The sequence below is a fragment of the Zalophus californianus genome, chromosome 15 (genome assembly GCF_009762305.2).
Source record: "Zalophus californianus isolate mZalCal1 chromosome 15, mZalCal1.pri.v2, whole genome shotgun sequence".
Classification (NCBI taxonomy): domain Eukaryota; kingdom Metazoa; phylum Chordata; class Mammalia; order Carnivora; family Otariidae; genus Zalophus; species Zalophus californianus.
In genome coordinates, this window is record NC_045609.1 from 18,623,606 (window position 1) to 18,639,602 (window position 15,997).

A 15,997-nucleotide genomic window follows, 5' to 3' on the forward strand; every position below is an offset into this window, starting at 1 on the left:
GGGACAGGGGCTCCTGGACTCGGGACCCTTCCAGCCTGGGCCCTATGTATCTTTGCATCTGGCTGTTTGTATCCTTTGCAATAAATGAGCATTCTAGCAAGTAAATGGTTTTTCTCAGTTCTGTGAGCCATTCTAGCAAATGAATCAAACCCAAGTAAGGGGTCCTGGGAATCTCAGATTTGAAGCTGGTCGGTCAGAAGCACAGGTAACCTGCTTGCTCCTGGCGCTGAAGTGTGCGTGTGCGTTGAGGGGCAGGGCAGACCACGCCCGGAACCTGTGGGATCTGAGTTATCTCCAGGTGGATGATAATGGGAATGGAATTCACCACCCCGCTAGGATCTCTGCAGAATCAGAGAATTGGTTGAGGGTGTTGGAAAACACTCCACTGACCAACACTAAATTATCTTCCTTCTTCATTTCTCCCGAAGGCCTTTATTAAGAACCACCATGGTTTGGTTCTCCAGCAACTTTTATTGGTCAAAGGGTGTGGAATTATATGCAGTACCTGTGGTTTAATGAATAGGCTCATTTATAAACCAACTTAACATCTTATTTTAAAAATTCTTGCTTTTGAATAAACCGATGTGGTAGAACAGACATGCTCCTATCCCATGCAAAAAGCTGTTCAAGAGTGAGCAGCCTGCAAAACTATCATAAATGAGACATTGAATCGAATGTTCTTCCAGCCAGGTCCCAGAAGTAGTTCAGTCTGAGAATTTGCTTCATATTCTGACTTTTCAAAATAAAATATCCATGGCATTAAAACAAGCAAAATTAAAATACCCCAAGCAGATACATACTGATAGTTTTATCCAAGTCACTTTCCAGAGTCTGTGGTGCCACTGTGCTCTGTTGATTAAATCAAACAACAAAAGCAGTGGGCGGCTTCTAACTGAAAGGCAATGAGATCTACCAATCAGTCTGCAGCTAAAAGTCACAGTGAAAGAACATACAGAAGGTGAAGAATGCTTTTTAACCTTCTGGCCTTAAATAATACTGCATTTCAACTTTAAAGAAAAGTTCTATTATATGTTTTTTTGCATTGACATTTTAAAATATTAGAACAAGTCTTTGTGATACAATGTATATTATACTTCAATACACACCTTGGGTGAATGAAAAACATGTCAACTTGATAACTGTGGTAAGGCATTTAAGTATTCAGCGAAAGCGATACAGAAATTTCTTAATGAGTGGTATTCCTTTAATATGAAATTGGTTTAGTGGGTTTCCTTAAAATGAACACAAAACAATAAAAGACTTAAAAAAGAGGCTGTGACATCATACACTGAATCCCGGGAAAAGCACAGTAACAAACAACATTTTCCAGCAGGGAGACCAGATAGAGCAACCAGAAACAGGTGAGCAGCCTCAAATTACACCGTCCATCACATTTACGAAGAGCTGAAAGCAGAACCGATTTCCTAGTAAGTCTGGGTGAAGACAACAGAATCCTTAGTGCCGATCACAGTGGCCAAAACACGGCAGGTACTCAGGCTACGCTTCCTGAATTGATCTGGATGAAGATACTTTAAAATCACCAGAGTGCTGGACAGTGTGAAGTTCATGGAAAAACTCCATTTTTCATTTCCGTATGTGAGTAACTACTGATCTCGTATTTCAAGGGTGGATTACGTAAACACTTTGTGGACTGTGGTAAACGGCATGAAGTGAGCGCCGCACTGGCCCTCAATGCCAGAGTCTTTGACTATCAGGTCCTAAATAATACGCACTGTGCAAGGTACCCGACATGATGATCAAAGTACACCTCACCAGTGACAGATTTCAGTTCGTATGATCAAAAAACACAAAATTTTAGACTGCATTTAGAGCAACATTCTACCATATCCTACATCAGATACCATGCTGTGGAGACAGACCGCACGAGAGGATGTCTACAACACACAGGATTGGAACCAAGAGTGACAGGGAAATATGAAACAGAAAATTCTTACATACATGTATACACCTAATGGTACTGTCCGTTTATTGAGATTTATTATTATATGATTTGCTGTGCCACATCTATGAGCTTACATAACACGCCGAATTATTTTTCTTCGCACAAATATCTACTTCTGTATAAAGTAGAAAAAGATGGTGGTAAAAAACTTCTTCAAGGTCCGACAATTGTGTCCCAAATACCGCTGTATGAACACCTAAAAAATATAAAGAGCGATTTAGAAATACGCGTAACTATAACAGTACAGACAAACACAGCTTCAAGTCCCACAGGGACTTAGTGAACGTAACTTCCAACTTTACTTAAACTTACCTACCCCTGTTAGATAATATGGTAGGAACATAAAGAAGTCCACTGTGGTAAATGGGAAAAAGGAAGCTTTAGAAAGGTAAAATCTCCATTTGCGAATTTTATATATAAGCCTTCTATTTTAGCAACACATTTAGACTTCAATTTACCCAAGAAAGTCTCCTGATGGATACAAAGGCAGAAAAATCTCTATCCCAATTACTCCCACCACCTACCACTCTTGCTTTCTTTCTGACCAAGAGCCTAAGGATTTCCTATAGTTTAAATTCTTTCAAGCAGAACATCTTCTTTAATTGGCAGGGTTTAATCTACCATTTCCTATTTGTCTGCGCGGTTCTTTCCTCCTCCTTTCCTCCTTCTGCCTGCTTTTTGATTATTTAGATTAATTATGTGTTTATCCCATTTAAATTCCAAATTTAAATTTGGCTTATTAGTCAAAACTCTTTGTCATATTATTTTAGTGTTTGCTTTAGGACTTTTTTCTTAATAAGATTTTGGCTTTCTTTGAGCAGTTTTAGGTTCACAGCACAAGTGAGGGAAAAGTCTATAGATTTCCCATATGCCCCCTGACCTCACAGACGCAGAGCCTCCCCCATTACCGACATCCCAGACCAGAGAGGTACATCTGTTACGTACACTGACACATCATCATCACCCAAAGTCCACTATTTACATTGCGGTTCACCCCTGCTGCTGTACACTGTATGGGTTTGGACAAATATATAATGACATGTATCCATCATTACGGTATTATACAGAGTATTTTCGCTGCCCCAAATATTGTCCATGCTCTATTCATCCCTCCCATCCCCAACCCCTGACAACCACTGATCTTTTTATTATTGTCATATTTTGCCTTTTCCAGAATGTGATAGCGTTGGAATCCTACAGTATGTAGCCTTTTCTTTAGATTGGTGTCATTCACTTAGTAATATGCATGGAAAGTTCCTCTCCACTTTTTCATGGCTTGATAACTCATTTCTTTTTAAGCACCGAATAATAGTCCATTGTTTGGATGTACGCAGTTTAGTTATCCATTTGCTGAAGACCATTTTACTTGTTTACAAGTTTTGGTAATTACGAATAAAGCTGCTATAAACATCCATGTGCAGATTTTTGTGTTTTTTCTTTCTTCTTTTTAAGTAGGCTCCACGCCCAACGTGGGGCTTGAACTCATGACCTTGAGAGTCAGAGTCACATGCTCTACCGGCTGAGCCAGCCAGGGGCCCCAGATTTTCATGTTTTCACCTCCTTTGGGTAAAGACCAAGGGAGTGGGACTGCTGGACCATATTTACAGATATGTTTATTTTGTAAGAGGCTGCCATACTGTCTTCCAAAGTGGCCGTACCATTTTGCATTCCCACCAGCGATGACTAACAGTTCCGACTGCTCCACATTCTTGCTAGCATTTGGTGTTGTCAGCGTCTTGTATTTTGGCCGTACTAATACGTATGTTGTAGTGGTATCTCGTTGTTTTAATTTGCATTTCCCTGACGACATATGTATGCTGTGCAGTATCTTTTCATATACTTACTGTCTTCTTTGGTGAAGTGTTTGGTATAGTCTTTGGCCCATTTTTAAATTGGGTTGTTTTCGTATTATTAAGTTTGAAGGGTTCTTTGTCTATCTGGTAACAATCCTTAACTACATGCCTTTTAGAAATATTTTCTCCCAGGCTGTGGCATCTCTTGTTGTCTTTCCTCGAGAAGTTTTAGAATGGAGTCCAGCTTATCAACTATGTCTTTCATGGACCTTTGCTGTTGTATCTAAAAAGTCTAGGATTTTTTTCCTATGTTATCTTGCAGGAGTTTTATAGTTTTATGTTTTACATTTGGGTCTATGATCCATTTCGAGTTAATTTTTGTGAAGGGTGTAAGGTTGGTCTAGATTCGTATTTTTGCATGTGGATGTCCAGTTGTTCCAGCCCCTTTTGTGGAAAAGACTGTCTTTGCTCCTTCACCAAAGGTCAGCTGACTATACTTATGTAGGTGTATTTCTGGGCTCTCTCCCCCATCCCCCTGGTCTCTGTCTCTTCTTTCATCAGCACCAAAGCGTGCTGACTACCATAGCTGGACAGTGTCTTGAACTCCAGCAGCCACAGTCCTCCGACTTTGTTCTTCTGCTCCAATCCTGCGTTGGCCATTCGGGGCGTTCTGCCACCCCATATAAACTCGAGAATCAGTTTGGTCTTCCTCATACAGATCTCGTACGTATTTTGGCAGAATTATACCGAAGTATTTTCTTTTCTTGAATGCTAAAGAGTATTGTTTTTATTTCAAACTGCACTTGTTCATCAGTGATATATGGAAAAGTGACTGACTCTGTCTACTAACCTTGTATCCTGCTACATAACCATGCTGTATGGGCGCCTGGGTGGCTCAGTCGGTTAAGCGACTGCCTTTGGCTCGGGTCATGATCCCAGAGTCCCGGGATCGAGTCCCGCATCGGGCTCCCTGCTCGGAGAGGAGGCTGCTTCTCCCTCTGACCCTCCCCCCTCTCCTGTACTCTCTCTCTCTCAAATAAATAAATCAATCTTTAAAACAAAAACAAAAAAACAAAAAACCATGCTGTATAAGTGCTTAGGTAGGAGTCTGTGGATTCTTTTAGATTTTCTACATTATAGATGAGCATGTCATCTGTGAACAAAGACAGTTAATTTTTTCCTTCCCATCTGTATACCTTTTGTTTCCTTTTCTTATCTTACTGCATTAGCTAGAACTTCCAGGATGATGTTGAAAAGGAGTGGTGGAGGGGGGGGACATCCTCACCTTGTTCCTTTTAATAGTGGGAAAACTTCAAGTTTGATGATGTTAGTGGTAGTTTTCTGTAGATATTCTTTACCAAGCTGAGGAAATTCCCCTCTATTCCTAGTTTACTGAGAATTTTCATCATGAATGGGTGTTAGATTTTGTCAAATGATTTTTCTCTTGATAGGATCCTATGATTTTTCTTCTTTAGCCCATTGATGTGATGGATTACATGAACTGAGTCTGGAATGTTGAACCAGCCTTGCATACCTGGGATAAATCCCACTTGGAAGTGGTTTATAATTCTTTTTGTACATTGCTGGATTTGATTTGCTAATATTTTATTGACGATTTTTGCATCTATATTCATGAGAGATGTTGGGCTGTAGTTTTCTTGTAATGTTTTTGGTTTTGGAATTAGGGTAATGCTGGCCTCATAGAATGAGATAGGAAGTATTCCATCTGCTTCTCTCCTGTGAAAGAGACTGCAGAGAAATAGTATAATTTCTTCCTTAAATGTTGGGTAGAATTCAGCAGAGAACCCATCTGGGCTCGGTACTTTCTGTTTTGGAAGATTATTAATTATTGGTTCGATTTCTTTAATAGATGTAAGACCTATTCAAATTGTCTATTCTTTTCTTGAATTTTGGCAAATCACGTCTTTTAAGGAATTGGTCTGTTTCATCTGTTATCAAGTTTGTGGGCACAGAGTTTTTCATAGTGTTCCTTCGTTATCCTTTTAATGTCCACAGGATCTGCAGTGATGTCCCCTCTTTCATTTCAGATATTAGTAATTTATGTCCCCCCCTTTTTCTTAATTAGCCTGGTTATAGGCTTGTTGATTTTATTGATCTTTCCAAAGAATCAGCTTTGATTTTGTTGATTTTTCTCTATTGACTTTCTGGTTTTAATTTCATTAATTTCTGCTGTAATTCTTATTATTTCTTCTGCCTACTTTGGATTTAGTTTGCTCTTCGTCTTCTAGTTTCCTATGGTGGACACTTAGATGACTGATTTTAGATCTTTCTTCTTTTCTAAGTATGCATTCAATGCTATAAATTTCCCCCTAAGCACTGCTTACATGGCATCCCCCCACATTTTGATAAGTTGTGTTTTGAATTTCATTTAGTTCAAATGAAACTCTGTTGTTTAACCTCCACATATTTTGGATTTTCCAGTTATCTGTTATTGACTTCTAGTTTAATTCCACTGTGGTCTGTATAATTTCTATTCTTTTAAATTTGTTAAACTGTGTTTTATAGCTTGGAATGTGTATTCCACTGTTGTTGAAATATCTAATTTTAATTATACCATCACCTCTGGGTTTCATAATGTAGCTGCAAAAGCAATGACAAGCTGTATAGTTAAGCAGGTGTAGAACTCCCGAGCAGTGAACAAGTTTAAGGTAAGAGGGCCAGCACAGACGCTGTGGTGAGAGCACCTACCTGTACACTCCGGCGCTGCTCCTAACAGCCACATTCCTGAGCGCTTGGGGCCTGTGCGCGACGTGGTGACCGCAGCTGTCTCAAGGCAGCATCCCCATACTGAATACCAGAGCCCATTCTTTCTGGGTCCAGCTCACCTGAGGACCAAGCAAGTCTCCTTTAAAAAAAGCTTTTATGTTTCTGTGATCCCAAAAATATATTAAGTGAAAAAAGCAAAGTGCAGAGCACTGTGTATAAACAGCTGGTTTGAATAATAAGGAAAAAATATATACATGTTTTCTTGTATGGGCATAAAAAAATCTTTGGAAGGAGACGAACAGAAGTGAGAATAGGTGCGCCTGGGTGGCTCAGTCGGTTAAGCATCTGCCTTCAGCTCAGGTCCTGATCCCAGGGTCCTGGGATCGAGCCCCGCATTGGGCTCCTTGCTCAGTGGGGAGCCTGCTTCTCTCTCTGCCCCTACCTCCTGCTCTGCTCTCTCTCTCTCTCTCAAGTAAATAAATAAATAAAATCTTTAAAAAAATGTGAGAATAATAGCTGACTTCAAGAAGGAGTTTTAGATGGCTTGGGGACAGGAGAGGGGTTGTAATGGAGGGAGATTTTCACTGTATCCGCTTTTTATTTTTTGAATTTGGAATTATATGAATATATTGTGTATACAAAGATAAATTAATTTAAAATTAAGCTACAAAGAGACCATTTCCTACTTACCAGACGGGTAAGAATCCAAGTATGATAATACACCCTGTGGGCATGGCTTCAGTGAAATAAGCACTTTCATTCATTACAGTGGGATTATAAATTGCTACAACCATGCTAGAAGGAATCTGACAGCCTCTACCTAAATTCCAAATGCTTATGTTCTTTCACCTAGCAATTCTACTTCTGGGAACTTATCCTATACATACACTCCACACATGGGAAATGATATATAAAAGGTTACTTACTGCAATATTATTTGTGACAGCAAAATGCTGGCAATACTCCAAATGTCCCAAGTAGACTGGTTAAATTATAGCAATACAGACAACTGAATATTACACACACACACACACACACACAACATGTATGTGCATTAGCATACATATATACATGGAAGTCTCTATATGTTCATTTGTAATGATCCATAGGTCTAGTAAGTACATAAAGCAAGGTACAGAATTTATAGTATGTTAACTTTTGTGTAAAAAAAGAGGAGGAGGGGGGCCTGGGTGTCTCATCGGGTTAAGTGACCCACTCTCGATTTCAGCTCAGGTCATGATTTCAGGGTGGTGAGATGGAGCCTCGCATCAGGCTCCACCCTCAGCAGGGAGTCTGCTTCCCTCCTCCTCCCTGGGCCCCTCCGGAGGCTCACACGTGTGCACACTCTCTCTCTAATAAATACATCTTTAAAAAAAAGAGGAGGAAACAGCGGTTTTTGAATCATATGAATGTACAGCCTATTCCGAAAATTTGAAGTACTGCTGAAAAATTTTAACTTATATCTTTGTATTTTTTCACCTAGATGTAATTATGATTTTGATGATCTCAGAAGAAATGTATCTTGAAAATGTTCTGAGTCGACTTGTATGGACTATAACCATGGGCGCAGTATTAAGGTAGCAAGGTGATTAAATAAAACCTCGTGCTAAGCTTAATACTACTCAACACCAAGCCAATTTTAATAACAATGTTACAGAGTCTTTAAAAGTAACAGTTGTTTTTGTGACAAATTTAGTAAAAAATTTTTTTGTTTGTTTTCAGATCGAGAAAACCCAGAAGGATGAAGTGTCCCTCTCTTCCACCCGGGCCCTTGACCCTCTCTCTCTCTCTCTCTGCACCTCACCCAGCACCCTACTGTCTCTGTCATCTCTCCACCCTCCTCTCCTTTCCCTTCCCTTGTTTTCTCTCAGCGTTCACACATGCTAACTTTTCTTCCATCGCCAAAACCTCTTTACGTTAACCCTTGGGACCCTACTATACCTTTTCTTTTCAAGAGAGGAGTCAACACTCACTCTACTTTCTCACCTCCTCTTTGTTCCTCAATTGCTGTCTTCTGTTTTCATAATTCTACCGGAGCTGTTCTTGATAAAGATGCCCAGTGACTTCCTATTACCCACCCCAGTGGATGTTTTTTAGCTTAGTTCTTAGCTTAGGAGACTATTCTCTATTGCATTTGATAGTGAACAAGTCTTTGACTCTCATCCTTTTGGCTGAAATGATGCCCACTTTCCCCTGGTTCCTTCCATACATCTCTGACCATTTCCTTCTCTTTCTCTTTTCTAGGTTCCTCTTCTCCATCTCTCAGTCTCCAAGGTTCTGCTTTTGATCACTGCTTTTCTCACTCTCAACTGCTCTCGGGTGATCACATTCCTTTCATAGTTTCAACTACTCCTATGTACTGATGGCTTCCAAACGTATACCGCCAGCCCAGACTTCTCCCCAGAGCTTATGAGATAATCCCATGGGCTTGTGCCAGTGGTACTGCAAAGGGAACACATCCAGAACAGAATCATCTACATGCCCTGGAACCTGCTTATCCTCTGGTTTAATGACATCTCTTTCCCAAGTTACCCAAGTGCGACATCTAGTTACCCTTGGCTCCTCATGCCTTCCTGACCCCACCTCCTCACCGCCACTCCCCACCCCCAAATCAACTGCCCTGCCCTATTTAGCACATGAGTCATATGGTGCTACTACCAAAATATTTCTTGGATTCATCTATATCTCTTCGTCTCTACTTCCACATCCTCCTTAAAGCTTTAATCAGTCATCTTCTACTTGGATTACTCAAAAATGCCTTAACTGGCACCCTGGTCTCCCATCCTTTCAATCTGTCCTCAACATGGCACCTACAGACATGATTTATCTCAAGTCCCAACCTGACCATATCGCTCACTGCTTACCACCCTTGAATAGCTTCCTGTCCTCTACAATCAATCACATAAGAGCGCTTTTGGAAATGCTGATGCCCAAACCATACTTAAGCCCAATTAATCAGCATCTCGAGAGGTGGGGCCTGGGATCTGAATTTTCCTGCATCCAAGGTGACTGTAGTGTACAGCCAGGGTTGAGACTCAGTAACCCGTAAGATAAAGTTCCAGGTCCTTGATGAGAATCACCAGCCCGGCTGCCGCCTCTCTCCAACCTTCTCACCTGCCATCCCACCGTAGTCTCTCTGGTCTCGTGATTTTTACTTTCTGGGTACTTTCAAACCATGCTGTCCCCTCTGCTGGACTACCCTCCTCCCCACTCCCTTAGGCAGTTCACTCTTCCTCACATTGTGAAAGACCGAGCTCGGCCGCCACCTCCTCTTGGAACCCTCTCGGACACTACCTCCATGACCCGGCTAGTGGCAGGTTCCCCCTCTCCGTGTGATCCCAGGATCCTATGCACCTTCACTTATTGTATCCACCACACCGTAATGTAGTTATTTTTTGCTGGCTCCCATGAAAGAGGTTCTTGAAGGCAGGGGTTATGATTAAATCATTTTTGTATCCCAGCACCTGACAAAGAACAGACATTCAGATATTTGAGTGAATCAATTAAAAAGTGAATGTCCACATAGAATTTTGGTAATCTTTAACTCAACTTTATTTTTTTTTTAAGATTGTATTTATTTAGTTACTTGACAGAGAGAGCACAAGAGGGGGGAGCAGCAGGGAGAGGGAGAAGCAGGCTTCCCGCTGAGCAGGGAGCCTGATGCGGGGCTCGATCCCAGGACCCTGGGATCGTGACCTGAGGTGAAGGCAGCTGCCTAACTGACTGAGCCACCCAGGCGCCCCAAAACTCAACTTTAATAAATACAATTACAGAGTATTTTGTCAGCTGCCTAAATTAGGATTATTTTAAATTCATTTTTACTGAAGCAACAAATACAACAATAATGAGACCGGTTACTACTGAGGCACACTCAGTTAGCTTCAGGAATAAATTCTCCATGATGCCCAAGCTGCAAGTATCAACATCACGCATGTATCTCTAACTCCCTTAATCTCATACAGGCGGTCCCCCATCATGCCACGGGACCACTGGCCCAGCAGGGCTAGCAAGGTGTTGGCAGAGACTGGACAAAGATCCAATCTTCCTCCTCTAAGCCGTGGACCACAAAAGGCCGTGGTTCTAAAAGCAAACTGTCGCTGAAACCCTGACTGCCCACCCTCTTTCACCAGTGCTGCAACGAAGCCACTCCGAAAAAGCGGGGCCTTTGCCTCAGCCACGGGGGCAAGGCCTTCAAAACTGTAAGTGGCAATTTTAGGTTGGCAGGGGTAGAGAGAATGCTCTTTGACCAAATCACTCCTGGAAAATTAAAAAGTGGTACTACTGAGCTAGAGAGTAAAATATGCTGAAGACAAGTTTATGAATGGAAAGCCTTTTACCTGATTCAATTTTGTTAAGTATTTTTCTCGCACACTGTACAAAGGCCTCTTCCACATTCTCCCCCGTTAGTGCACTTGTTTCCAAAAACATCAGCTCTAAAAGTGACAGCAAACAAAATGCGAAGCTACGTTTAGAAGGCGATCACAACTGAGGTACCGACAGCCTGTTGAGGATTTTCTCCGAAGAGCAGGCAAAATGGAATCTGTTACTTAAAAACCACATATTTCTGCGAATACAGAATCAATAAATGTCAATATATTTTGTTAAATGCTAGAAGAACTCTCAGCCTTCCTCAACAGTGTCGGGTATCTTGTGCTGGCGCTTGTCTGTCGAAGATGCACAGTGAGGAAGCAGGCTGCCTGAAGCTGCCCGACTGTCGACATGAGATGAACATTCTCCCAATACTCTTCGCGTCACCACAGATACCACGGCGGGTTGGGGGGGGGGGCTACACTGCAACTTGTCATCCTGCCGGTGACGAGGTCCTCCCTGGACTCCTACTTTTCTTACCCACCAGAGCAGATACTAACCCTTGCATATGTATTTACGAGCTCACGATAGCTTCTGTTCTTCTCACATGCTTATTTGCTTAGCATAAAACCAGTCAATTTGTAAGAATATAATTTGGTAGTCCTAGAGTCCAACTGAAAATCGAGACTAGGATATTTTAGTTCTTGACTGGTTCTAAAAACTACAGTTCTTTAAAATGTCTCAATTCTGATCATTCCGTTATCTGTAAACAACCATTAATTTTATGTCATTCTCTGGTTTTCTATATGGAAATTCAGAGAATTTTCAAAGGCGTATAACCAAATGGCTTCAATTTAATGTAAGTAAAATAAAACCAATAAGCCCAGTATTTCTTCCACTGCTTTCCCCTTCTATTTAGAACTAATGTTTTACCAACTTAGCTCCAAATTACATTAGAAAAAAGGACAGGCCATCATGTGATTAGGGCCTTTAAAAATTATTACAAACTTAACTTTAGACCAAGGCCTGTGCTTAGACCAAAAAGTCATTAGAGAATATTAGTACATTTGCTTTTATCGTCATCGTAACCTTTGCAGGCAGAATGCAATATAGTGAAAATATGCTAAGTCAGTCTAACTTTACCTAAAACACTAGGAAATTTCACATTTCTTAAGTAACGTTTAATCTTAAAATTCCAATAGATGTAAATTCAAAGCAATGTTATTACCCCCCAAATCTGCCCATTTGAAAAGCAGTAGCAGGTAAAAGGTCACTTGCCATTTTCTTGCGCAAATCTGGAAGCTTCTAAGAAAGTAACTTCACGATCTGCATCTAGGTCCTTCTTGTTCCCACAGAGGATGATCACAATGTTCTGACTCGCTAGCATTCTGGCATCTGTTAACCAATTAGTAAGCGCATTGTAGGTTTCTCGGCTGCGTAATATAAGATTGTGAAAATAGTACATGTATTTTATAAAGCTAGCAACTCTTTCCAGGCATTCACACTACTCACACACTGCTTGCGCACACGTCAGGGTAACGTCGACAACCTTTAAGGTAACACAGGCAGCCTGAATGCCCCATTACACACCATACCACAGGGTGTGATTGTTTTGTTTCCAGAAAAACGAAACCGTAACTCAGATATTTTGCTGTTTGATTTTGCCCGATCAAGGTGCAAAAGGAAGCAGACGTTCCTTTATTCATTTTACAAATATTTACTGAGCTCTTAACACTTAGCTCAATTATGTGCGGCATGAATGAGCAAGATCTAACATCTGCTGCATTTACAAGCTCTGTGCAATATGGTGGCACTTTGTCCCGGAGGAATTTATCACGTTCTTTATAAGGACTCTTGTGACACAGACTCTATCCCCCTTTTCCACGAGAAATCTGAACCCAGAGAGTTTAATTAAGTTGCCCCAAGTCACACAAGCAGCCAGCGGCAGAGGCGGGGCTTGACCAGGTCTGTCTAACCCCAGGACGCACTCTGAGATCTACTGTTTTCGGCTCGGATACATCTGGGGATACGTCTGCTCTGCCGGCACACCTGGACAGCCGAATGACTTTGCACATTAGCAAGCTGAGCCTTCCACCACCGGAGCAAGTGTGGGCGGGCTGGGCCAGGAGCTGCCCGTTTCCTCGCCAGTGTGCCTCATCCGGGACAAGCAGACTGGGTGTGCGTCTCAGCAACAGAGTGACACCCTCTCTGCCGCGCAAGTTCCTACCCAGACGGCCACGGGCCGATAGGGTGGAGATGGTATTTTTAAGGTGGTGTCAGCAAACACTGAGATCGGCACTGTCTGATGGGACTTCTGCAAGGACAAGAATGTTCTATAACCGACACTGTCCCACACAGCAACCACCAGACACACGTGGCTGCTGAGCACTTGAGATGTGGCAAGTGAGACCAAGGAGCTAAGTTTTTAATTTAATTTGTGATATGGGGGTGGTAGCTACACACAGGAGAGTGCACTCAGATTTTTATCATGTGCCAAGAGCTTTACATTAACCAATTTAACAACCTGAAAAATCTCCTAACACAATCAGCATTACTCCACGTAACAGACAAGGAAACTGAAGTCCAGACAGCTAGAGCACCTTGCCCGAGGACATCACACGGCTAGTAACCTGGAACTGGGGTCTGAACCCAGGCAATCTGGGCACAGAGCCTGTGCCCTCAACGTTCATCAATGTCAATTACTTCTAATAATTTACCATACGTAAACTTCCACCTTGTGAACCCTGAGGAATATGTCAAAGCATCAAAGCATCATGCTAAAAAACACTATGAGACACTAGGGATGCTTTATGTATCTAAAACCTCACCCAAAGATTTCCTTACCGGTTAAGTAGTGGTAGGGGTTGGCTCAAACACCTCTACGACCCCAAATGAAAGGACTGAGGGGATTCCAGATTCCCAGCCACACTGCCTGCCCCGACACACAAAACACACACTACACGCAGGTGTGCCTTGGGAAGACCAGACTTTGGGGAGCAGAGCCCCAAGCTGCCTCCCCCGTGGGGGAGTTCACATTACCTGGTGATGTCATAGACGAGGAGCGCTCCCGCAGCACCTCTGTAATAACTTCTCGTCACAGACCTGAAAGAAATATACTGCTTTTACTTCCAGCCAATCGAGATCCTTTACTATTGAGCACCGTCACCCATTTTTCTTTGTAAACCTTGACATGGAGACAGACGTTGCTTAAAACAGAAATGACTCAGACATCTGAATGTATGTATGAGGGGCTCTTCTGTCTGATTTATGTCACAGAAATGCCGGGAAGTGGGGGGACGTTAGGCTGAGACAAATACGTCATTTTCTGACAGGTAGATGAAGCTCTCTTACGGAACTTAAGATGATCTTTGAACGTACAGGGAGAGGCGAAGCGCTTGGGAGCTGGATGGACACGAAGTGCTCAGCAATCCTATACTCTGCTTCCTCTGGGGGGGTTCCAGGCCTTCCCCGCGTCCCTGCAGAGCTGCCCCCTCCTCTTTCCCAGGGAGAAGGAAAGTCCGCGGATGGGCACTGGCTCATCTTCCGACCAGGAACACACAGCCACCCCCCACCCCCCCACGTACTAACAAGGAAACACGGCTTCATCTACCTTCCCTGTCTCCACCGAGAGTGCCTCTGAACGTCTTAGCCGTTCTCACGGTCCTGCGGGGTACTTTCGGTGACACTTTTCCCCCTGTATTACCAGTCTCTCCCCCTTTGTTGTATTTTTTCTCCATCAGCAACATAAAATGTGTTCTGGTACCTCCTACTTTAAAATACGCGGAGATATGCAGCACGATCCTTTCAGAGCTCTTCTCTGCATCTGAATTCCTCCGTCTTTGCTGTTTCCTTCTCCTCACTTCGTGTCCCGTCTGTGTCCCCTACTCTGCGGCGCTGAGCCCAGCGGCATTTCTCGGTCCTCCTCCCTCCACCTTGCCTCGCCCCTCCCCGGACGCCTCCCTCACCCCACCTCTGCAGCCACCACCTCCTCCTCTCCAACCAGCCAGCTCCCCTCCTCCAGCTCTGGGTCATTCCTCTGAGCCTGCCCTGTCTGTACCGGACTTCCTCAGTGCTGGGGCTCAGGCCTGGGTTTTGTTTTCTATTCACACCTGGACTCCAATGTCCTCTTCAGCTCAGCCTCCTTCTGTAAGATCCAGCTGTTGCCCCAACATCTCCACATGACTGCCAACTGAACGTGTCGCACTTCACATTCATAGGACAGAACACTCTGCTTCCCAGCCTGCAGGTCCATCCTGGTTTGGGGTGAGGTTGGGCACCACCATCCCTCTGTTTATACAGCCAGAAAGCTCTGCGTTTCTGACCCATCAGTCAGGTTCTGTCGCACTAACTGAACATATCCTACATTGTGCATGTCCTGCCATCTTCATTGGTACCATCATAATCCAAATCACCAAGTCTCTGCCTGGACCCCTGCAGTCACCTATGGCTGGTGTCCCCACTGCCATGCATGTCCCCACTGCCACTTGTGTCCCTTCGGTCCATTTTCCTGAGCAACCAAACTCATCAAGACCTACAAGGCTCCCTGTGCTCAGGGGCTGGAGATTGAGTTCAATCTCCAAGGGGCAATGATTTAATCAGTCCTATTTACCTATTGAAACCTCAAAAAGAAACCCTAAATGATGGAGTTTAGAGACCTTCTGAGTTCACTAACACTTGGAGGTGCTGGGAGGGTAGTGCTTCCAAAGAGGGCATGGGAGCTCAGCACTCAGTTCCTATATCCAATGCCCGATGCATCTCTTCCATTTGGCTGTTCCTGGGTTATATTCTTTATAATAAACTGGCAACAATAAATACTGTGCTTTTTCTAAGTCCTGTGAGTCACTCTAACAGATTATTGAACCTGGGGGATGGGTCATGGGAACCTGTGACTGGTGTATGAAGTGGGAGCAGGTCTGTGGGATGGGACCCCTAGTCTCTGGGGCCTGATGCTAACTCCAGAGAATCAGAACTGAGTTGAACTGTTGGCCTCAGAGTTGGTGTTGGAGAACTGGAGAGCTGGTATGGAAAATCCTGCTCCCCCCCCCCCCCCACCAATTTGGTGTCAGAAAATAGGCACCACAGAACACTGCCTCCCTTTAGGGCAAAAAGAGAACTGGGGACCTTATCAAAAATAAACAAAAGGACTCATTATGACTTTGATACTTTGAAAAGGGCAGCTATTTTTAAACGTATTTTTAGCTCCTGA

The 15,997-nt window shown here is 43.1% G+C and overlaps 1 protein-coding gene and 1 non-coding gene across 3 annotated transcripts in view; both read right to left on the reverse strand.

The window, feature by feature from the left end:
- Nucleotides 1-439: 439 nt before the first annotated feature.
- Nucleotides 440-15,997, reverse strand: part of RAB4A (RAB4A, member RAS oncogene family) — a 53,511-nt gene continuing 37,953 nt past the window's right edge. Inside the window, exons 3-7 of one of the 2 annotated variants that reach the window (XM_027596617.2) lie at nt 13,831-13,893; nt 12,070-12,186; nt 10,821-10,916; nt 6,466-6,602; nt 440-2,159 (exon numbers count right to left, since the gene is read on the reverse strand). In XM_027596617.2, coding sequence (XP_027452418.1) covers nt 6,487-6,602; nt 10,821-10,916; nt 12,070-12,186; nt 13,831-13,843 — 342 coding nt within the window. In that variant the 5' untranslated portion in view covers nt 13,844-13,893 and the 3' untranslated portion in view covers nt 440-2,159; nt 6,466-6,486. Of the gene's footprint in view, nt 2,160-6,465; nt 6,603-10,820; nt 10,917-12,069; nt 12,225-13,830; nt 13,894-15,997 lie in introns of both variants that reach the window. The other variant, XM_027596616.2, reaches the window with a different exon arrangement.
- TRNAQ-CUG lies at nt 3,425-3,499 on the reverse strand. The gene has a single exon. It is a non-coding gene; the product is annotated as a tRNA-Gln (tRNA).